The sequence below is a fragment of the Oreochromis aureus genome, linkage group 7 (assembly GCF_013358895.1).
Source record: "Oreochromis aureus strain Israel breed Guangdong linkage group 7, ZZ_aureus, whole genome shotgun sequence".
NCBI lineage: Eukaryota > Metazoa > Chordata > Actinopteri > Cichliformes > Cichlidae > Oreochromis > Oreochromis aureus.
This window is the reverse complement of record NC_052948.1, coordinates 52552721-52569657: the sequence shown is the minus strand read 5'-3', so window position 1 is coordinate 52569657 and position 16937 is coordinate 52552721. Positions and strand designations below refer to the sequence as shown.

Sequence of the window (16937 nt, the reverse complement as noted above, 5' to 3'; positions counted from 1 at the left end):
TGCTGTCCAGCTGACCCCAGTCTGATATGTCTATCTACCAGAGATGCTGACGCCAATGGTGGTGAACCTCACCATCTCTGACATAACATGGGATGGCTTCACTGCGTCCTGGAGCCCCACGAGTGGGGACTTTGACAGCTTTGTGATTGAGGTAACAAACCTGGAGAATTTTGCAGAGAGCCAGAACCTCACTCTGTCCGGAGACGCTTTGAGCCTGGGTATCTCTGGGCTGAATCCCAACACCAGCTACATGGTTGGCCTGTATGGGATGTATCAGGGCTCCTTCCTTGAACCTGTGTACAGTGAAGCCACCACAGGTACCTGCAACTTGCAGCGTTGCAGCCTTTTGTCCTCTAAACTGTCCTTCTTTTCCATGAATAATTTCTACTAAAGTCAACATCTGTGAAGCATACACATAAATAGCTCCGTTGTCTCACTCTCAGTGGAGCGTCTTCACCTCGCAGCATGAAACAAGAACATCATGATAATAACCCAATTGTTGTTTATGGCCTCAATGTCCAACACCCTGGACACAGTGCACTTTACTGCTTCATCTTAACCAACATGCCGTATACCATTCCTCACCCTCCAGCCACTGATTCTGTCTAGCTGAGAGAGGGCAGGGTGATGCGTACATGTGCCTCATCACTGAGCCAAACCCCTCAACTTACCCTCCGACTGCTCCCCCTCATCCCAAAGTGCATGAAGCCCCCCCTCTGCCGTCCCTGCATCGTGGTCCGGTCTGAGGCTGATGTGCTGCAATGATTGCAAAAGCAAACCAATAACTCTCACCCTCCCCCGCCCGTCATACAGCAACAGTGCGATAATCTCATTTCATCTCATCAGCCCTCATTCAGCGTATAATTGATTAACCATGACCCATCATTTGCCCGTCGATGTGCAAGCGCTCATAGTATGCGTGAGTATCCATGTCATCTTTCAGTTTGCGTGAATGACGCTGGGGTGGTTTTGTGGATTCTGATGAAGTTTATTTTCACGGAACATCAAAGTAAACACGGTCATTTCCTTTTGAACTGCTAGGTGGCAAATGATTAAATCTTCTTGTCACTATCAAGGTAAAAAGCTAATAACATAAATTGAAGCTAACAGTAACATCACCTCGATTTACATCAGAATTTTGTTTTTAGTGCATGCTTGCATGTAAGGACTATATTTCCTGCAACATGTAAATAAGGTTTAGCTCTCTAACTCATCTGCTTTGAATTGCTTTGATGCAGCGTTATGCATTGAACTGATCAGCATTAACACGCCCAAACCATGCTACATATGCATGAAATCTGCTTAATCACATTTTCAAATTTAAGTCAATGATTAACAACTCAAACTTGCAGGTAATTTTGAAGGCCTTTTGAGTTTCTCTCCTTGGCTTTACATGTTGCTTATATTCAAGGTAAAGAAAAAGGTATATTTGGTTTCCAGTCATGAGCCTGGAAATATTTTTACAGTGACACAATTCTCTTAATTTTGAACACGGCTCTACAAGCAATATTAAGGGACGCACTGAGATATGATTCAAACACAGACTTTCAACTTTAATTTACAAGGTGAAACAAGAATGCTGCATTGCCACAGCTGAGAAATCACAGCCATTTTAATGCATAGTCCTTTTTAAATGTTGAGTTGAATTGCTTTCATAGTATTCTCTGTAAATCAGCTTTGCTGCATTTGGCTGAATCACAGGAGACAACAAAGCTCTGCATATTTCAGAAATTGTCCAGCTGCTTCTGTGTTTGGTCACATTAGCAATAAACACGTCTGGCCTGGTAGCTTTAGAAACCATGCATGGCTTTTGCATATTCTCTTCACTGTGTTTTACATTGTTTCTATATGTTTGAAATCATCGGCTATCTCCATACCCTTTCAGTTTTAGAAGGGGTCCAGCTTTTTTCGAATCCAGGATACGGGCGGATTTTTAATATTTACATCATCATTCTTGTTCCCCTTGAATTAAATTTGAAAAGTCTGTGCTTCAGTTGCCTCATGATTGTGTATTGCAAACGTATTGCGGTGGCAGCCACAGTTAGAATTGTGAAAATTGTGTTTCTGTTTAAAAAATCCTGGATCTAATTGTATTTAAATAACTGTGGTGCAGGATTTTTGCTTTGCATTTAATGCAAAAAAATTACATGCATGTATTTAATCACAGCTTCTCAGACTGTCAACAGTTACTGTTGGTGGTGGTGAGTGTCCCGTAACGCTAAATGTATTTCTTTCTAGAAAAAGATCCGTTTCTAATCATTTACTTGTCATTTAATAATAACATTTTCTGCATAAATGCCTTGGTGACAATCTAATCATGGTTTCTTTCTTTAGTGAATCAACCAGTGGTTGGCAAAATATATATCTCGAACTTAACGTCAGAGAGCTTTTCAATCCTCTGGAATGGCACTGAAGGAGAGTTTGATGGTTTTGTCCTGGAGATAATTGATTCTGATTGGCTGATGGAGCCAAAGGAGTATAACATATCCCATGATGTAAAGTCCTATGATGTCACAGGGCTCAGGCCCAGCACTGATTACATAGCCTACCTCTATGGAACGTACAAGGGATCCAGAACAAGTGCAGTCAGTATTGTTGCATCGACAGGTAATTGGTTTTATGTGTATCAAATTATTAGTCTCCAAGAGAATTGTTGTTACCTTCACTCTAAAGTTGACTTGGGTTTTAAAGTGACAAATACATGTGTTATCCTTTTTTTTTAATAAATGTATATATTTTATATTTTCTCTCCCCTGTAGCTGAAGAGCCTGATTTGTCCAAGCTAGTTGTTTCTAACATTACCTCAGACAGATTCTCTCTGTCTTGGCGGACAAGAGAGAAGGCTTTTGATAAGTTTATAGTAGAAGTCAGAGAGTCTGCTTTGCCCTCTCAGGCAATGGGGCGCGCTCTGCCTGGAGACGTGCGCTCCACAGTAATGGCGGGGCTCAAAGCGAGCACGGGCTACAACATAAAGCTGTATGCCACTGGTGTTGATGGCCAGAACACACAACCCCTATTTGCTGTAGCTACAACAGGTATCACATGACTTGCATTTCTTGACACTGGACATACCTCCTACATTGTTATGTACATGTATGCAGGACGACATAACTGAAAAGCCATGTTCTTTTTTTATTCAGAGGACATCCCACAGTTGGGGCCCATAGCTGGTTCATCTGCGAGTCCACATAACCTCAGCTTGTCCTGGAGCACTGTGTCAGGTCATTTTGATGGCTTTGTTATCCGAGTCAGTGATTCTGAGCAGCAGTCTGAGACACTGGAGTTCAGATTGCCTGGTGAAGTCCGTAACATTACAGTCACTAACCTGATGGAAGCTACAGGCTATGATATTGAACTATACGGTATTTCTCATGGGCGTCACACTCCCACAGTGTTAGCCCACGCTGTCACAGGTACTACGTATTTTACTCACATCTTTTATTCTAAAACTTGAAGTATACTTTTTTTCCACCAAAACTAAAAAGGAATTTAGCTCCTTTTATCAGTTTAACTTAGCAGAATAACTAAATGAATTCAATATGCAGGTAAAAATCCCGAAACACCTTAAGAGCAAAGCTGACATGCATCACAAGCAGCTATTGTTTTTTTTTCTGACACTCATAATCAGCAAGCATTTGTTGATGCTTGATCCATAGTCAGTATAAAACAGACATGGTTTCTGGGTCTCAGGGAAACCAGTATGGAAGTGCTCTAAACCTGCATTCTATGTAATGGCCACCAGAGGGAAAACCATCAAGTTTCAAAAAGACTCAAGACTTAATAGGAAAATGGCACAATTCCCTCTTCCTGTATGAGTGCAATAAACCCTTTTACTTAAAACTTCTTGGGCTTCAAGCCATTCTGAATATTTTATGCCCATTTTGAAAATTATGGTCATTCAAATAGTGAGAAAGAAGGATAATCATTTAGGATATGCTAACATCTTGTAATGGACACATTCACCTTTAATCTTTCACGCCAACTTATTAACCAACTAAAGAGCTAGACAGAATTTAGAAACCTCTAAACCTTGTCCACCCTAACTGGAAAAGTTATAAACCATTTTTATTTGTTAATAATCATCCACCTGGCTTGTCCTCAGAATTTGAAGTTGATTTCTTTGACTTTTTATCTGATTTATTTCTCAGTTCATATAAAACAATTATTTCAGGCAAGTTTAACATCCATGTAGTTGTTGAAAATGACAGCCTCATTTAGTTTTTTATTAGGTTTAATTGGCTTCTCTCAAAGTGGAGCCCTCCCACGCACCACTTTAATGTTAGAGAGGAAATATTATCTTACTAATTTAGAAGATCTTTGTTTGGCCTCAAAATAGTTCTTGTAAGAGTAGTTGGCAAACAGTTAACTGGTCATTTGCAAAACAATAGTTTATTTCAAGAGTTTCATTTAGGATTTAGAGTGCATCATAGCACAGAAACAGAGCTAGTAAAGGTTTTGAATGATCTTTTTATGGCCTTTGACAGTGGACTCATTTCTGTGCTTGTCCTGTCAGACCTCAGTCAAGCATTCATTGCAATTTTAAAACATGGTGCAGGTATTAAAGGTTCTATGCTGCAGTGATTTAGCTCGTATCTCTTAAATAGACTCCAATTTTTTCAAGTAAATGGGTAGCCTTCTTCCCACAAAGATGTTATTCACAAAGGATTTTGTGCTGGGACCAATTACATTTACATTATACATACCTATTATTAGGAAACACTGCATACATTTAATTTCTATGCAGATGACACCCAGGTTTATTTAAATTTAAATTACAGACATAAAGGTATGGATGACCTCTAATTTCCTACTTTAAATTCAGATAAAACTTGGGTTATTGTAGTCATTCCTAAAACAGATATTTGCTTTAGATGACATTACCTTGCCCTCCAGTAACATCTTCAGCATGCACATTAAACAAATGTAGAGGACTACTTACATTCGTTTTCACAATATTGCTAAATTCTGAAACATGCTGTCTCAGAGTGATAAAGCTAGTTCATGCATTTATTACTTCTAGGCTGGACTTTTGTAGTTCATTATAATCAGGTCACTAAAAGCTCCTTGAAAAACCTTCAGTTGACCACTGCAGTGAGAGTACCCATTAGGACGAGAAAGAGAGAGGATATTTCTCCCATAATAGCTTCTCTTTGTTGGCTGTCTGTTCAGAACTGAATTTAAAATCCTTCTCCTCATGCGCAAAATAATAATAATGAATATTCAGGCCCTGTCATATTTTAACCCTAACAGAGCACTTTGCTCTCAAAATGCTGGTCCCTAGAGTTTTCAAAAGTAAAATCGGAACCAGAGCCTTCAGCTATCAGACTTTACTATGGAACCAGCTCCCAGTTTGGATTCAAGATATAGACACTTACTCTACTTTATAGTTTGGGTTGGGTCAAGTTAAGTTAGCTTTGGCTACTGGGGGCTTCCTATGAAGCACTGAAGAATAGGGAATAACACCTCCCACAACCAATTGCAAACCAGTTGGGGAATTTGCATTTTTCTCTAACAAGCAGTGGTTGTTATGTGTTCACTGATAGGTCTTAGGCCCGTGTAACTTGGGCTTAGTGATTGATTTCAATTTCCAACAACCACTAAAATACTTAGTTTTTTCCTCAGCAACTATTGCTTGCCAGTAGAAGTCTCTAGGACTGTGTTACTGGGGCCTTAAGTGGCTGCTGGCTACAACCGCCTGTGTCAGCATATCTGCCGGTCAAAGTGAGCAAAGTACGTACAGTTGTCATGAAGAAAACCAATATACAAAGAGACCAAAATTGCATTTGTTTCGTGCTCTAAATCAGTCTTAAGTGGCCATTCAAGGAACTGCATTTTTAGCACTTCTGTGTTTGCCATTTTAGATAGTGTGAGGACAGTACTAAATTATGATGCATGCTAGATTTGCCCTTAGTGTGTTTTGGCCTATAACTATTACCTTGTAAAAGACCTGTCTCTGTATTTGCTTTTGCAACCATTGCACACGTTATCCTCCTAATGAAGTCTCGTCCCCCTCCTGCCCTTCCCCCTCCCCCCACACACACTCCTTCCTCCCATTCAATTAAACCCACATTCCTCTCAGCTCCTTTGCCTAAAGTGGAAAACTTGACCATTTCCAACATAACCCCATATGGCTTCCGTGTGTCGTGGGGGGTGAAGCATCAGCTACCGCGGGATAATCTAACCCCCTCTAGTGGTGGCTTCAGCCATTTCCACATAGTGGTGACAGACTCTGGCTGGCTGCTGAAGGCTCAGGAGTTCACTGTGCCAGGAAACCAAAGTCACCTGGACATCGGGGGCCTCATTACCGGCATAGGCTATGAGGTCCGACTGACAGGGGTGTCAGAGTCAGGGCTTCTCTCTCGGCCTCTGACCGCAGTGGCTGTGACAGGTACAACTCAGTGCACTGTAAGCACTCCTGTCTTACTACAAAGTCCAGTGTCTGACTTTGTTGAAGCTACCATGGGTGTATATGTGTAGAACTATTTTAACCATTTCACTTCTGCAGTTTCACTATCACAACCTGGTGCAGTTCTGTGATATTTACTAATCACTGATATTCAGTTCACACAACAAAAGCCATTGTCTAACAAAATTAGCCTGAGGACGGATATATCTTTCTCAGTGCCACGTTTTGATGGTGAGACTTCAGCTCAGTACTCTTACCTAACCCTAACTCAGATGAACTTTTTTTCCAGTATGACCTCACTTTTCCTTGGTTTTAAGCATTTCCTTGGTATGCAGCTGTGTCACCGAGAGGAAGAGGTGTTGAGCTCCCGTCTGTTTCTTCTTACCTCCAAAATATGAGCAAGCACATTTGTTTGTCTTCATATTTTAAAATGTGTTTTCCTTCGCATTTTTAATCGCTGATAGACAGATATCTATGGACAAAATCCAATTTCTGCACCGTGTCGCTGCCTAGTTAGGCTGGTTTGTAGATCAGGTTCAAACTCCCTGGATGGATACGAACCACTCAATCGAAAATGGCATTTTCATATGCAGGAAAACACGGATAAATCAGCAGATATTCTGAGCATGAAATGTCTGTTGATTTAGCTTCTAATCTCGTTTGTCACCTGCCATTACTTTTAAATGCACTGAATGCATCCAGGCTGGCCTTGAGGACGCATTTCAACAAGTGTATGCTGAAATCCTTCTGAAAGAATCCTTCTGTTAACTGACATCTACAAAAAGCATCTTGTCTTTTCATTCAAGCATATGCCTCTGTAGTCCATGCGCTGTATTTTTGACTGATTAACACTAATGGATGCCTAAGCATGGCAGATTGGTGGTGGTGGACAAGAAGGCCCTCAGGCTGGAACCTAATCCTGTCTTGCCCGATTTCTGACCTCTTCCAAACTGATCCCTGTGGGTGTTTCTCAGAACGTGATGAATATTGCTGGGAAATCACCAGACGCGCTGCAACGTTAATGTTTCCCTGTTTAACCAGAGGCTGAGCCAGAAGTGGAGCATCTCTTTGTCTCAGACGTCACAGCTGACAGTTTCCGTCTGACGTGGACGGCCAATGAAGATCTGTTTGACCGATTTGTGATCAAAATAAGAGACAGCAAAAGGTTAGCCCATCCTCAAGAGCACAGCGTCCGCGGCGATGAACGAACCAAGGTCATAACTGGACTTATGGGTGGCACCGAGTATGAAATCGAGCTTTACGGTGCCACACTGGATCGACGCTCCCAACCTATTACGGGGGTTGTTCAGACAGGTATATTTAAAAACTGCAAAGTGTGCAGTCTCATGTTAACTACCAAACTTTCTGAATTTCAGTGCGACATTCGACTTCAGAGAACTCAACCCAGTGTCCCACTAATCATCTTTATTCCTCTGGTTTCTTTGAAACTTCACGTCCGTCGAAAAACGTCCTTTTGGGAAAAACTATGTGTTTTCACATACTTACTTACAATACTTACAATTTTTGCTTTGCTTTTTTGCTCTCTGCGCAAATCCATTTGCTTTTTGCTAGGCCTCAGCACTCCCAGAGGACTTCACTTCTCTGAAGTGACTGACTCTTCAGCCGTAGTTCACTGGTCCATGCCTCGCTCTCCGGTGGATAACTACCGCATCACATATGTGCCATTTGAAGGAGGTAAGAGGTCAATCATTGCTTATACAAGTTACATTTAAGGTTGAATTTAATTAAACAGTTTAAATTTTAGCTTCCTTGTTGTGTCATCAGACATACTGATGTTGAAAATAACAGCTAACTGATGACATGTCAGAAACATGCATGCAATAATATCAAAAATAATCCACTTATCAGTTCAGATTCACTTTTTAATTTCAGAAACAGACTTTCAGTAACAGCATTCACTTCTCTGTGACTACAGCTCTCACAAAGTCAGAATGTGAAGAAGAGCGACTCTCTTCCAGCTAGCAAACCCGCTAAACTAGGCTCAGTGTAACTGAGTCCTTTTGTCCTTTTGTTTGAAAACGTGTGCTTTCATTTTCCTTTTAAGCTATTCAATGATCTTCCTAGAACTGAAATGATCCCTCCCTGTATGCAGATTTGTTCTGCTCTTGCTCAAAGCTGCACGTCTGCACTCAAGTCACATGCCTGTCATGTGCTGCTTGTACAGAGTTCCTGTGCTTCTGCTATAGCCCTTCATCCTGCCTTTCTTTCTGACAGCTGATTGGTTAGTGGGCTCACCAGATGAAATTAAGGCCTTTAACAGCATGTCCTTGGTCCAATTACTGGTCAACCTTTTATCATAGTTCATTTACAGAGTCACATAGTTGTCGAGCTATTCTAAAAATGGTGCGATATGTTTATTGTCAATGCAAAATCTGTACAAGACGGAGCTATACATCAAAGTTCAGAAAGAAAGGACACATAAACCCTTTTAAAGGTAAAACACCTGCTCAGGCTAACCGGGAACATCTCAGTGTCAACATCATATGATACTATTGGCATTGCACTACTTGGAGATTTTTCATCTTATAAAAATATTTTTTTAAGAACACAATTTCCAGCTCTGTATTTTTTTTATCCACTCTGCCAGAGTAGTTTTGCATGATTCAGTTCAATATGATACGTATTTACTTGATGCAGCCCCTCAGTTCACCCAGTCTGTGAAATAAGGTCCCTTCCCTTTAAGCCAACTTTCTTTCAGCAGGTGGGTAAGGTTACTGTTTAAACTGTCACAACCTGCTAATCGATCCACTCGCTATGCAATCAGTGAGAATCAAGAGCAACACAGCGTTTTGTGCAGTCTGAAGTCTGAGCCTTTGACTCACAGGGATTACTTACAAATGCACTGACCACATTATTAGAAACTTTAGCCATATTTAATATCCATCATTGGAGCCCACTAATAAAATATGCAATAAATCCTCTTTGATGATTGTTGCTTTTATTAGATAATAACAGATAGAAAGGAAATACCAAACAAGGTTTTGTTAATAATAATATTAATCAATTTTATTTAAGAGCGCCTTTCAAGACACCCAAGGACATTTAACAAAAGAATAAAACACGTAGTGTAACAATGACAAAATGAAGAACAATTAAAAAAATATTTTGTATGTATGTATTTAGCACTTGTGTCACAATTCATAGCACACAAAGATGATTTGTGAGTACCCAGAAGTGACATGAGCATAGATGAGAAGCTGAACTGGAACACAGGAAATCTGTGCACGCCTGATCTACAGAGTACAAATTTGTTTTTAGCTGCTAGTTTGGAGGAAACTCACTTCATCATCATAAATCATAAATTATAGGACCATGCTCTTGAGTAATGAAAGTAATATACTATCATTAGCACACGGCGCACTGTGATTGTAATCAGTTTGTCATTTTTTAGTTGATGTAAGCATTTATCTCAGCCTTACAAAGGCTTCTCTTGGCCTGAATCTCCAGCACTCAAACATTTATCACCACCCACCACAAAGTACGTGAAGAGCTTTAGTACATCTTGTTCAGTACAGTGGAAATACACTGATAGATAAAATCTGACACCTCTTGACAAGCTTGTCTTTGAATCAATAGTACATGTGTTTGTTCTCTCTCCTCCACAGGAAGCCCAATGACATTGACTGTAGATGGCAGCATGTTCAAAGCTTTGCTTCCCAATATGATTCCCGGAAAGACGTACCAAGTAACTGTCAGCGCTCTGAAGGGTCTGGAGGAAAGTGACCCCAGCACAGACACTGTAACCACAGGTTGGCTTTTTTTCTCTTATGCAGCCTTCACTCCGGTGACACTGGAGTCAGTTAAAAATGTACTGACCTGACACATTTTCTCTGTGATCTTCCTCATGCCCCGCAGGTTTGGACAGACCTCATGGTCTTACTGTTATTAATGTCACGGACACTTCGGCCCTGTTGCTGTGGCAACCATCTGTCGCTACTGTTGATGGCTACATCATTACCTACAGTGCTGATTCTGGTGTGTCTCTGGGTTTAAACGAGCTTGCTTTCTGTTCATTTTAATTGACTTTGTATTGATTGCATAATTTAATTCCTGCCCTATAGTGTCCCCAAAGGTGGAGCACGTTTCTGGGAACATTGTGGAGTTTGAGATGAACTCCTTGGTTCCAGCAACCCACTACACAGTTGGAGTTCATGCTATGAAAGAAGCTCAGAGGAGTGCTTCTGCTGTTACCGAATTCACCACAGGTAAATACAGAAAGATGTCCAGATGGTATAAAAGTATTGCTTAATATAAAAGATGGGTAACACTTTATAATGTGGCCTGTTACTAAAGATGTAATTCCCTGGAATTAAATGGAATTTCACTGTATTTTATTTGAAATTCTAATTTAATTATACTTGAAAAATGGCAGAAAATCATATTTTGCATGGTTGGATCTTAACAAGGTTCCAAGAAGAGCTTCAATATGCAACAACAAGAAATGGGAGTGAGACAAAACATGTTTTTGAGCTTGCAATTTATTGATAACAACGCTTAAAGTGAAGCAGGCTGTTTTACAGCTGATCAAAAGTTTAGGACCACATGCCTTTAAAAGGCCAAATCTGTGCAAAAATTAGGATTCATTGTCATTTTCTGTCAGGTAGTCACACTGTGATGACGTTCTCATGGCAAAGACAAAAAAACTTTCCCTTTTTGAACGTAGTCGGGTTGTTGAGCTGCATAAGCAGGATCTCTCGCAGTGCTTACTCTTAGAGTAAGAGGGAGTATATGTCAGCGTCAATATAACCTTAAGCGACATGCATTGATTTTTTAACCACATCAGCTGTACTGAATGATTAATGTGATGCTGTATTTGCAGATGTGGACCCTCCTCGTGATCTGATAGCTATGAATATTCAAACTGACAGCGCCACTCTGAAGTGGAGACCACCTCATGCTGCTGTCACTGGATACACGCTCAGCTTCTCCTCTGCTGATGGAACAATCAGGGTACGCACATGCCCGTATCATTTCATCGTTTGACAACAGATATGATTTGCTGTGTTTTTCCAGTTTTTCTAACTGTCGTTGAAAGCACAAGTTTCTGATCACTTAGCTATGCTGCAATAGGCCTAGGCTGCAGGGGGCTTCCCATAATGCTCTGAGAATTTCATCTTCACTCATCTCTTTTCACTTTCCATGTGCTTATACACCATTTTGCATTTAGCTACTCTTTTGTCTCTTTTGTCTTGTTTCCTCGCCTTGCCTGAGACAAAGTCTGCCAATGTCTTCCTGTTAAAAGGGAGTTTTTTCTTACCGTTGTTGCAAGGCTTCTCTGCTGAGAAAACCTTCACTTGTGAAATTTAAAAAGTAAAATCTGGAGCTCTGATGGATTTCCAAGAGCTGCATACCTGCATACCCTGAAACAGAAATAATGCAGATTCCTTCTCCTTTTTTTCACCATCTGTAGTTTATGAAGTCCAGCTTATCAGTGTTCTTTGTTAAAATATTGCCTTACGATTGCAATCTCATCTTCCTTTCTTTCAAATTGAGGGAATAGTATAGAACAAGGAAATGACATCAACCCATCATAATGCTCTGGGGTTCAATCCATTCGAATGTTCAAAACCTTTCCATGGTGTTGTCATGTTTTCTGAAATGTTTGTGTTGTAATCAGTTAAGAAATGCCATTGGTGTAAATAATATGTGTGTCTTGCATGGATTCAGGAGGTGATGCTAAGCCCAACAGCATCGTCTTACAGCATGTCGCAGCTCACTGGCTCCACGGAGTACAATGTGCGACTGCAGGCTGCCGCTGGACCCCAGAGGAGTCGTCACGTGGCCACCGTCTTCACTACCCGTAAGCATTAAAACAAACACAAACCTCTTCTTAATTAATGTGTAGCTGAAAATTTGGAGCACTGGACTTGTTGCTGCTTTCTCAGAAGTGAAGGATTTGGCTGTTATGCAACAGTCCAGATGCACATTAGAAAGAGATTGCCTCTTCTAATGTGCATTCCTTTCATTTCCTCTGATATTGGGGCCAGATCACCTGTGCTTGTTTTTCTTTCTGTCTGAGCTGAGCTCCAGATGGAATAACCTTCTTTGTTAAGCCCTCCCCCGTTCCGTAGTCCTCTCTCAGGATGCTATATACAGCCTCATGCCTTGTTTATTTAACAGGGACCAAAAAGAAGCGAGCGCATCCTTCGGGGTCTCTAACGTGATGCCTTTTTAATATGTGCTTTTCAGTCGGACAGTTGTACAGACGCCCACGGGACTGTGCTCAGATATTGCTGAACGGAGAGACGACCTCTGGTCTGTATACCATCTATATTGGAGGAGAGGAGAGCCAGCCCATCCAGGTTTACTGTGACATGACCACAGATGGCGGAGGATGGCTGGTGAGGAAATCAGCCTTCTGGAATCCAAATAAAGCCAGTTTCACACCATTATTCAAACTGAATCCTGATGATACTGCTTATGTGGCACCTGTTTTTCTGATGACAAATGATAGACAGCACCACAGAGGCCTTAGCCTAGCTTCTTATGATTGCTGCAAAGCTGTTTTGACGCTCATGAGAGTCGGTACTCTTCAGGTTTTCCTCAGACGCCAGAATGGAAAGTTGGAATTCTTCAGGAACTGGAAGAACTACACGGCTGGCTTTGGTAACATGAACGATGAGTTCTGGCTGGGTAAGCTCGCTCATCCTGGAGCCGTATTTGCTTTCTTTCCCTCGCTCACTGCCCTCCTGACTCACACATATTAAACTTGGGTTATAGGTCTCTCCAACCTCCATAAAATCACATCTTCAGGCCATTATGAGCTGCGAGTGGACTTGAGGGACAACGGGGAGACCGCCTATGCGCAATATGACAAGTTCACAATTGCAGAGCCAAGGACACGCTATAAAGTCTACATAGGAACATATAGTGGAACAGCAGGTTGGTATCACTTTAATGAAATAGCCTGACATGTTGGGGAGTACAAGTATTTACTTTGTACTTTAACGTTAGACAAGAGAATGGTATTCACACTTGTTTCCTTCCAGTAAGTGTAATAAAGGCTCAGTTCAGTTGAACCTCTCAGAATAAGCAGATTTTTTTTTTTTGTCTAGTTTATTTAATGAAGCCATATTTTATGTTTATACTGTCAATATTTTTTTGATTTACAGGCCCATTAATTACAGAGTATTTGCTTGAAAGTTTACGCTAATCCTTTTGAGCCCTTCAGGTTGGAAAAAAAACACACCCACTCTGAGTGTCACAATCTAAATTTTTCTTTTTGTTTAGCACCTTTGTTGTTTGCTCAATCTGTTCCGATGACACAGGAGAAATCCCTGAAAAGAGCATTTTGATCACCTTCAAAAGATTTAATAACCACTTGAAATAGCTGGCTCGTCAAAACAAATGGAAACTTTATAAAAGGTTTTATTGTTCGCAGCATTTTGATACAGGCGCGTCTTCTGCTCGTAACTCCTTCTGTGTCAAAATAATGTTCCAGTCTTGTCATATATTACCACTCGTGAATGTAGCTTTCGACTAAAAATGGAGAAAAACCACTGGTGCTCACAAGTTCTTTGTAAAAGTTTGGCTGATAGTTTGATTCAGATATGAACACACAGAGGTCTGGATCACACCCACTGATCCGGATCAGTGGGTTATCTGAGTCTGAGCCAAGACTCGAGGGCACTGCACTGAACACAACTGTCTCAGCAGCTATATCGCCCTCTTTAAAGTTTAATAAAGTGAATATAGGGACATAAAATCTTATGATCCTGAGACACTCAGTGATTCAGACGCAGGCACCACAAAAGATAAGATAAGACCAGATAAGATAAGAGACTTTATTACTCACGTTGTTGGGAAATTCAGATTGCTAGTGCAGCAGAACGAAGAGACCAGGAATAAATAGATGAAACAACAACGGAAGAAAAATGTACACTATACAAGGCAGAAGAAATATTATTTACATATAAATATATGGATATGTAGATGTAGATGTGATACAGTGATACACTTGGCATTTCAGATCCACACTGAAATATGTACAGTGTGTGCATGTGTGGTGTAGTTTCACGTGTGCTGCTGTATAGTCTGACAGCAGCTGCAAAGGAAGACCTCGGATATTTCTCCTTCTCACACCGTGGGTGCAGCAGCCTGTCACTGAAGGAGCTGCTCGGTGCTGTCAGGGTGACCTGCCTGGGGTGGGAGGTGTTCTCTAGCAGGGATGACAGCTTAGCCACCGTTCTCCTGTCACCCACCACCTCCGCTGGCATCCCAGAACAGAGCTGGCCTCCTTGATCAGCCAGTTCATTTTCTTCCTGTCTCCAGAGCAGATACTGCTGCCCTGCAGAGCAAACCATAAGTGAGGGTCGATGCAACCACAAAGTCATAGGAGGCCCTCAGGAGCTGCCCCTGCATTCTAGTTTGGGTGTTAGGTGAACACTCGGGTACTTATATGAGTCGATGAGCTCAGCATCCTTTACCTGGATGCTCACGGGTGTAAATCGAGGATGTTTATGCCTGATCTGGAGGCGGTTCCGCTGGCACCCGTCAACAAAGGAATTTCTCTTACTTTCTGTTATCGGAAATGAGGCCAACAACTGCTGAGTCGTCCAAGAACTTTTGCAGGAAGCAGTTATCAGAGTTGTAGGTGAAGTCTTGTGGTGTATAAGGAGAATAGCATAGAACTGTTCCCCGTGAGGCGCCTGCAGACGACCCTATCAGACACACACTTCTGGATCCTTACATACTGATGGCAGTTGGCAAGGTAGTCCAGGATCCGCGTGGTGTTGGTCGACACCTGTGTACTCTGTCTGCCTTAGGTTTATCTTTCCAGACTTTGGAAGTACAAAAGAGCTCACAGCTGTTTTCTTAAAGACATAATTTAATCCTGCATTTTAAATCGTGCAGTTTTGACAGTGACGAGTGTTCTCATTAAACTCTTGGCAATAAACTGAACGTATTTCCTAGAATGCCAAATTATTTCTAAGAAAAGTCACTTTGACAAATCCAGTTAAGCTCATCAGACTGCCTTAACTGAATAATACTCATTTGTCCACCAGGTGACTCCATGACCTACCACCAGGGTCGGCCCTTCTCCACTTACGACAATGATAACGATATCGCTGTGACCAACTGCGCCTTGTCCTACAAAGGCGCCTTTTGGTATAAAAACTGTCACCGTGTCAACCTCATGGGGAAATATGGTGACAAAAGTCACAGTAAGGTACGAACGCTCTCACACGCATCGCAGAAAATGAAGTGGTAAACCATAATACGAGTCACAAGCAGTTTATTAGGAGCACAAAAATTGAATTATCTAATGAGAAAATCAGATTTTTCCCAGTGGAACTTGCTCCCTGCTCACTGCTGGATGTGTAGTTTAGGAAAAGCTGATGATTTGTATTGTTTAGGGGGTTTTTGTTGTTTTTTTTCCACAGGGGATCAACTGGTTCCACTGGAAGGGCCACGAACACTCGATCCAGTTTGCAGAGATGAAGATAAGGCCGGCCAACTTCAGAAATTTTGAGAGCAGAAAAAAGCGATCATAGACTCATGAAGCCCTCTCTCCTCATCACACCTCATCTCCAGGCATCAGCATCTGTGCTCCCCCATCTTTAAGACACTCTCGAATATACAAACACACACACAGGCAGTCACACCAAGCTGTGACTGAGTTTTCAATGTGGGAAAGACCCTGGAGAATCATTAACTGGGGTTTTTTTTGTTGTTTTTTGTGTAGTTCTCCCGTGTGTGACTGTATATTTTTGCATTCCCGAAGAAAGTAGATGCTGAGTTTGATTCACGAACGGACATATATGTGTTGTTGGGACCAAACGCCTGTAGAAAAATTTCAGTAAATTAAAAAAAATTTAAAAAATGGATCTGAAAGGATCCACTGAATTAGTAACATGTCAAAAGGCACATAGTCACATCCCCTGAATTCATCAGTGTTCGCCTCATCCATCTCAAACTGAATCACTGACCAGGTTAGATGCATCAAATGAAAACTTTAAAGCTTAAAAACTTAAATATTGTCATATGTTTACTGTACAATGCCCACCTATCCCACCCCCAAGAAGCTATTGAATTCTTGCTTGAATTTTGATCTACTTATTTTGATAGAAAAAAAAACCTGATGCTCTGTAACCTTCAATACAAATAAAAGAAGATGTTAGTTTGATACAAGCGTGTGGTGGCTCTTCTTATTAGTGACCAGCTGAACCACGTCCACTCCAGCAGATGGCGGTGTTTGCTCTGTGCAGTTCTGCACAGGGGTGTCCTGTGTGTGCTGCTAAGTGCAGCTGAAGGACTAATATTACCAGGCAGCTGATGGTAAGTGTTAAAGATGATTCACAGTGGGTCTTAAAGCAGGAAAAAGCACCACATTTTAAAGGTCTTAAACTGCATTTATTCGTAGGTACAGCTTGGAAAATAACAGCGACATTCATTTATCAGGTGTAGTAGCAATTACTGTTAAACACAGCTCAGTTCTGATAAAAAGTGTTTCATTGTTAATAAAAAATAGAGGTTTTAAAGACATGACTGGGGTTTTGTCTTTCTTTGA

At 41.2% G+C, this 16937-nt stretch overlaps 1 protein-coding gene across 4 annotated transcripts in view; it reads left to right on the top strand.

The window, feature by feature from the left end:
• LOC116310475 (tenascin-like) overlaps window positions 1-16558 on the top strand; it is a 34856-nt gene extending 18298 nt beyond the window's left edge. For 2 of the 4 annotated variants that reach the window (XM_039615463.1, XM_031727257.2), the window contains 13 exons: window positions 42-317; window positions 7448-7720; window positions 7979-8101; window positions 10033-10176; window positions 10283-10402; window positions 10489-10632; window positions 11247-11377; window positions 12095-12227; window positions 12617-12768; window positions 12964-13060; window positions 13148-13309; window positions 15433-15596; window positions 15811-16558. In XM_039615463.1, the coding sequence (XP_039471397.1) occupies window positions 42-317; window positions 7448-7720; window positions 7979-8101; window positions 10033-10176; window positions 10283-10402; window positions 10489-10632; window positions 11247-11377; window positions 12095-12227; window positions 12617-12768; window positions 12964-13060; window positions 13148-13309; window positions 15433-15596; window positions 15811-15921 (2030 nt within the window). In that variant the 3' untranslated portion in view covers window positions 15922-16558. Of the gene's footprint in view, window positions 1-41; window positions 318-2334; window positions 2608-2759; window positions 3036-3140; window positions 3414-6079; window positions 6389-7447; window positions 7721-7978; window positions 8102-10032; window positions 10177-10282; window positions 10403-10488; window positions 10633-11246; window positions 11378-12094; window positions 12228-12616; window positions 12769-12963; window positions 13061-13147; window positions 13310-15432; window positions 15597-15810 lie in introns of all 4 variants that reach the window. The other 2 variants (XM_039615462.1, XM_039615464.1) reach the window with 2 other exon arrangements.
• The last annotated feature ends 379 nt before the right edge of the window (window positions 16559-16937 follow it).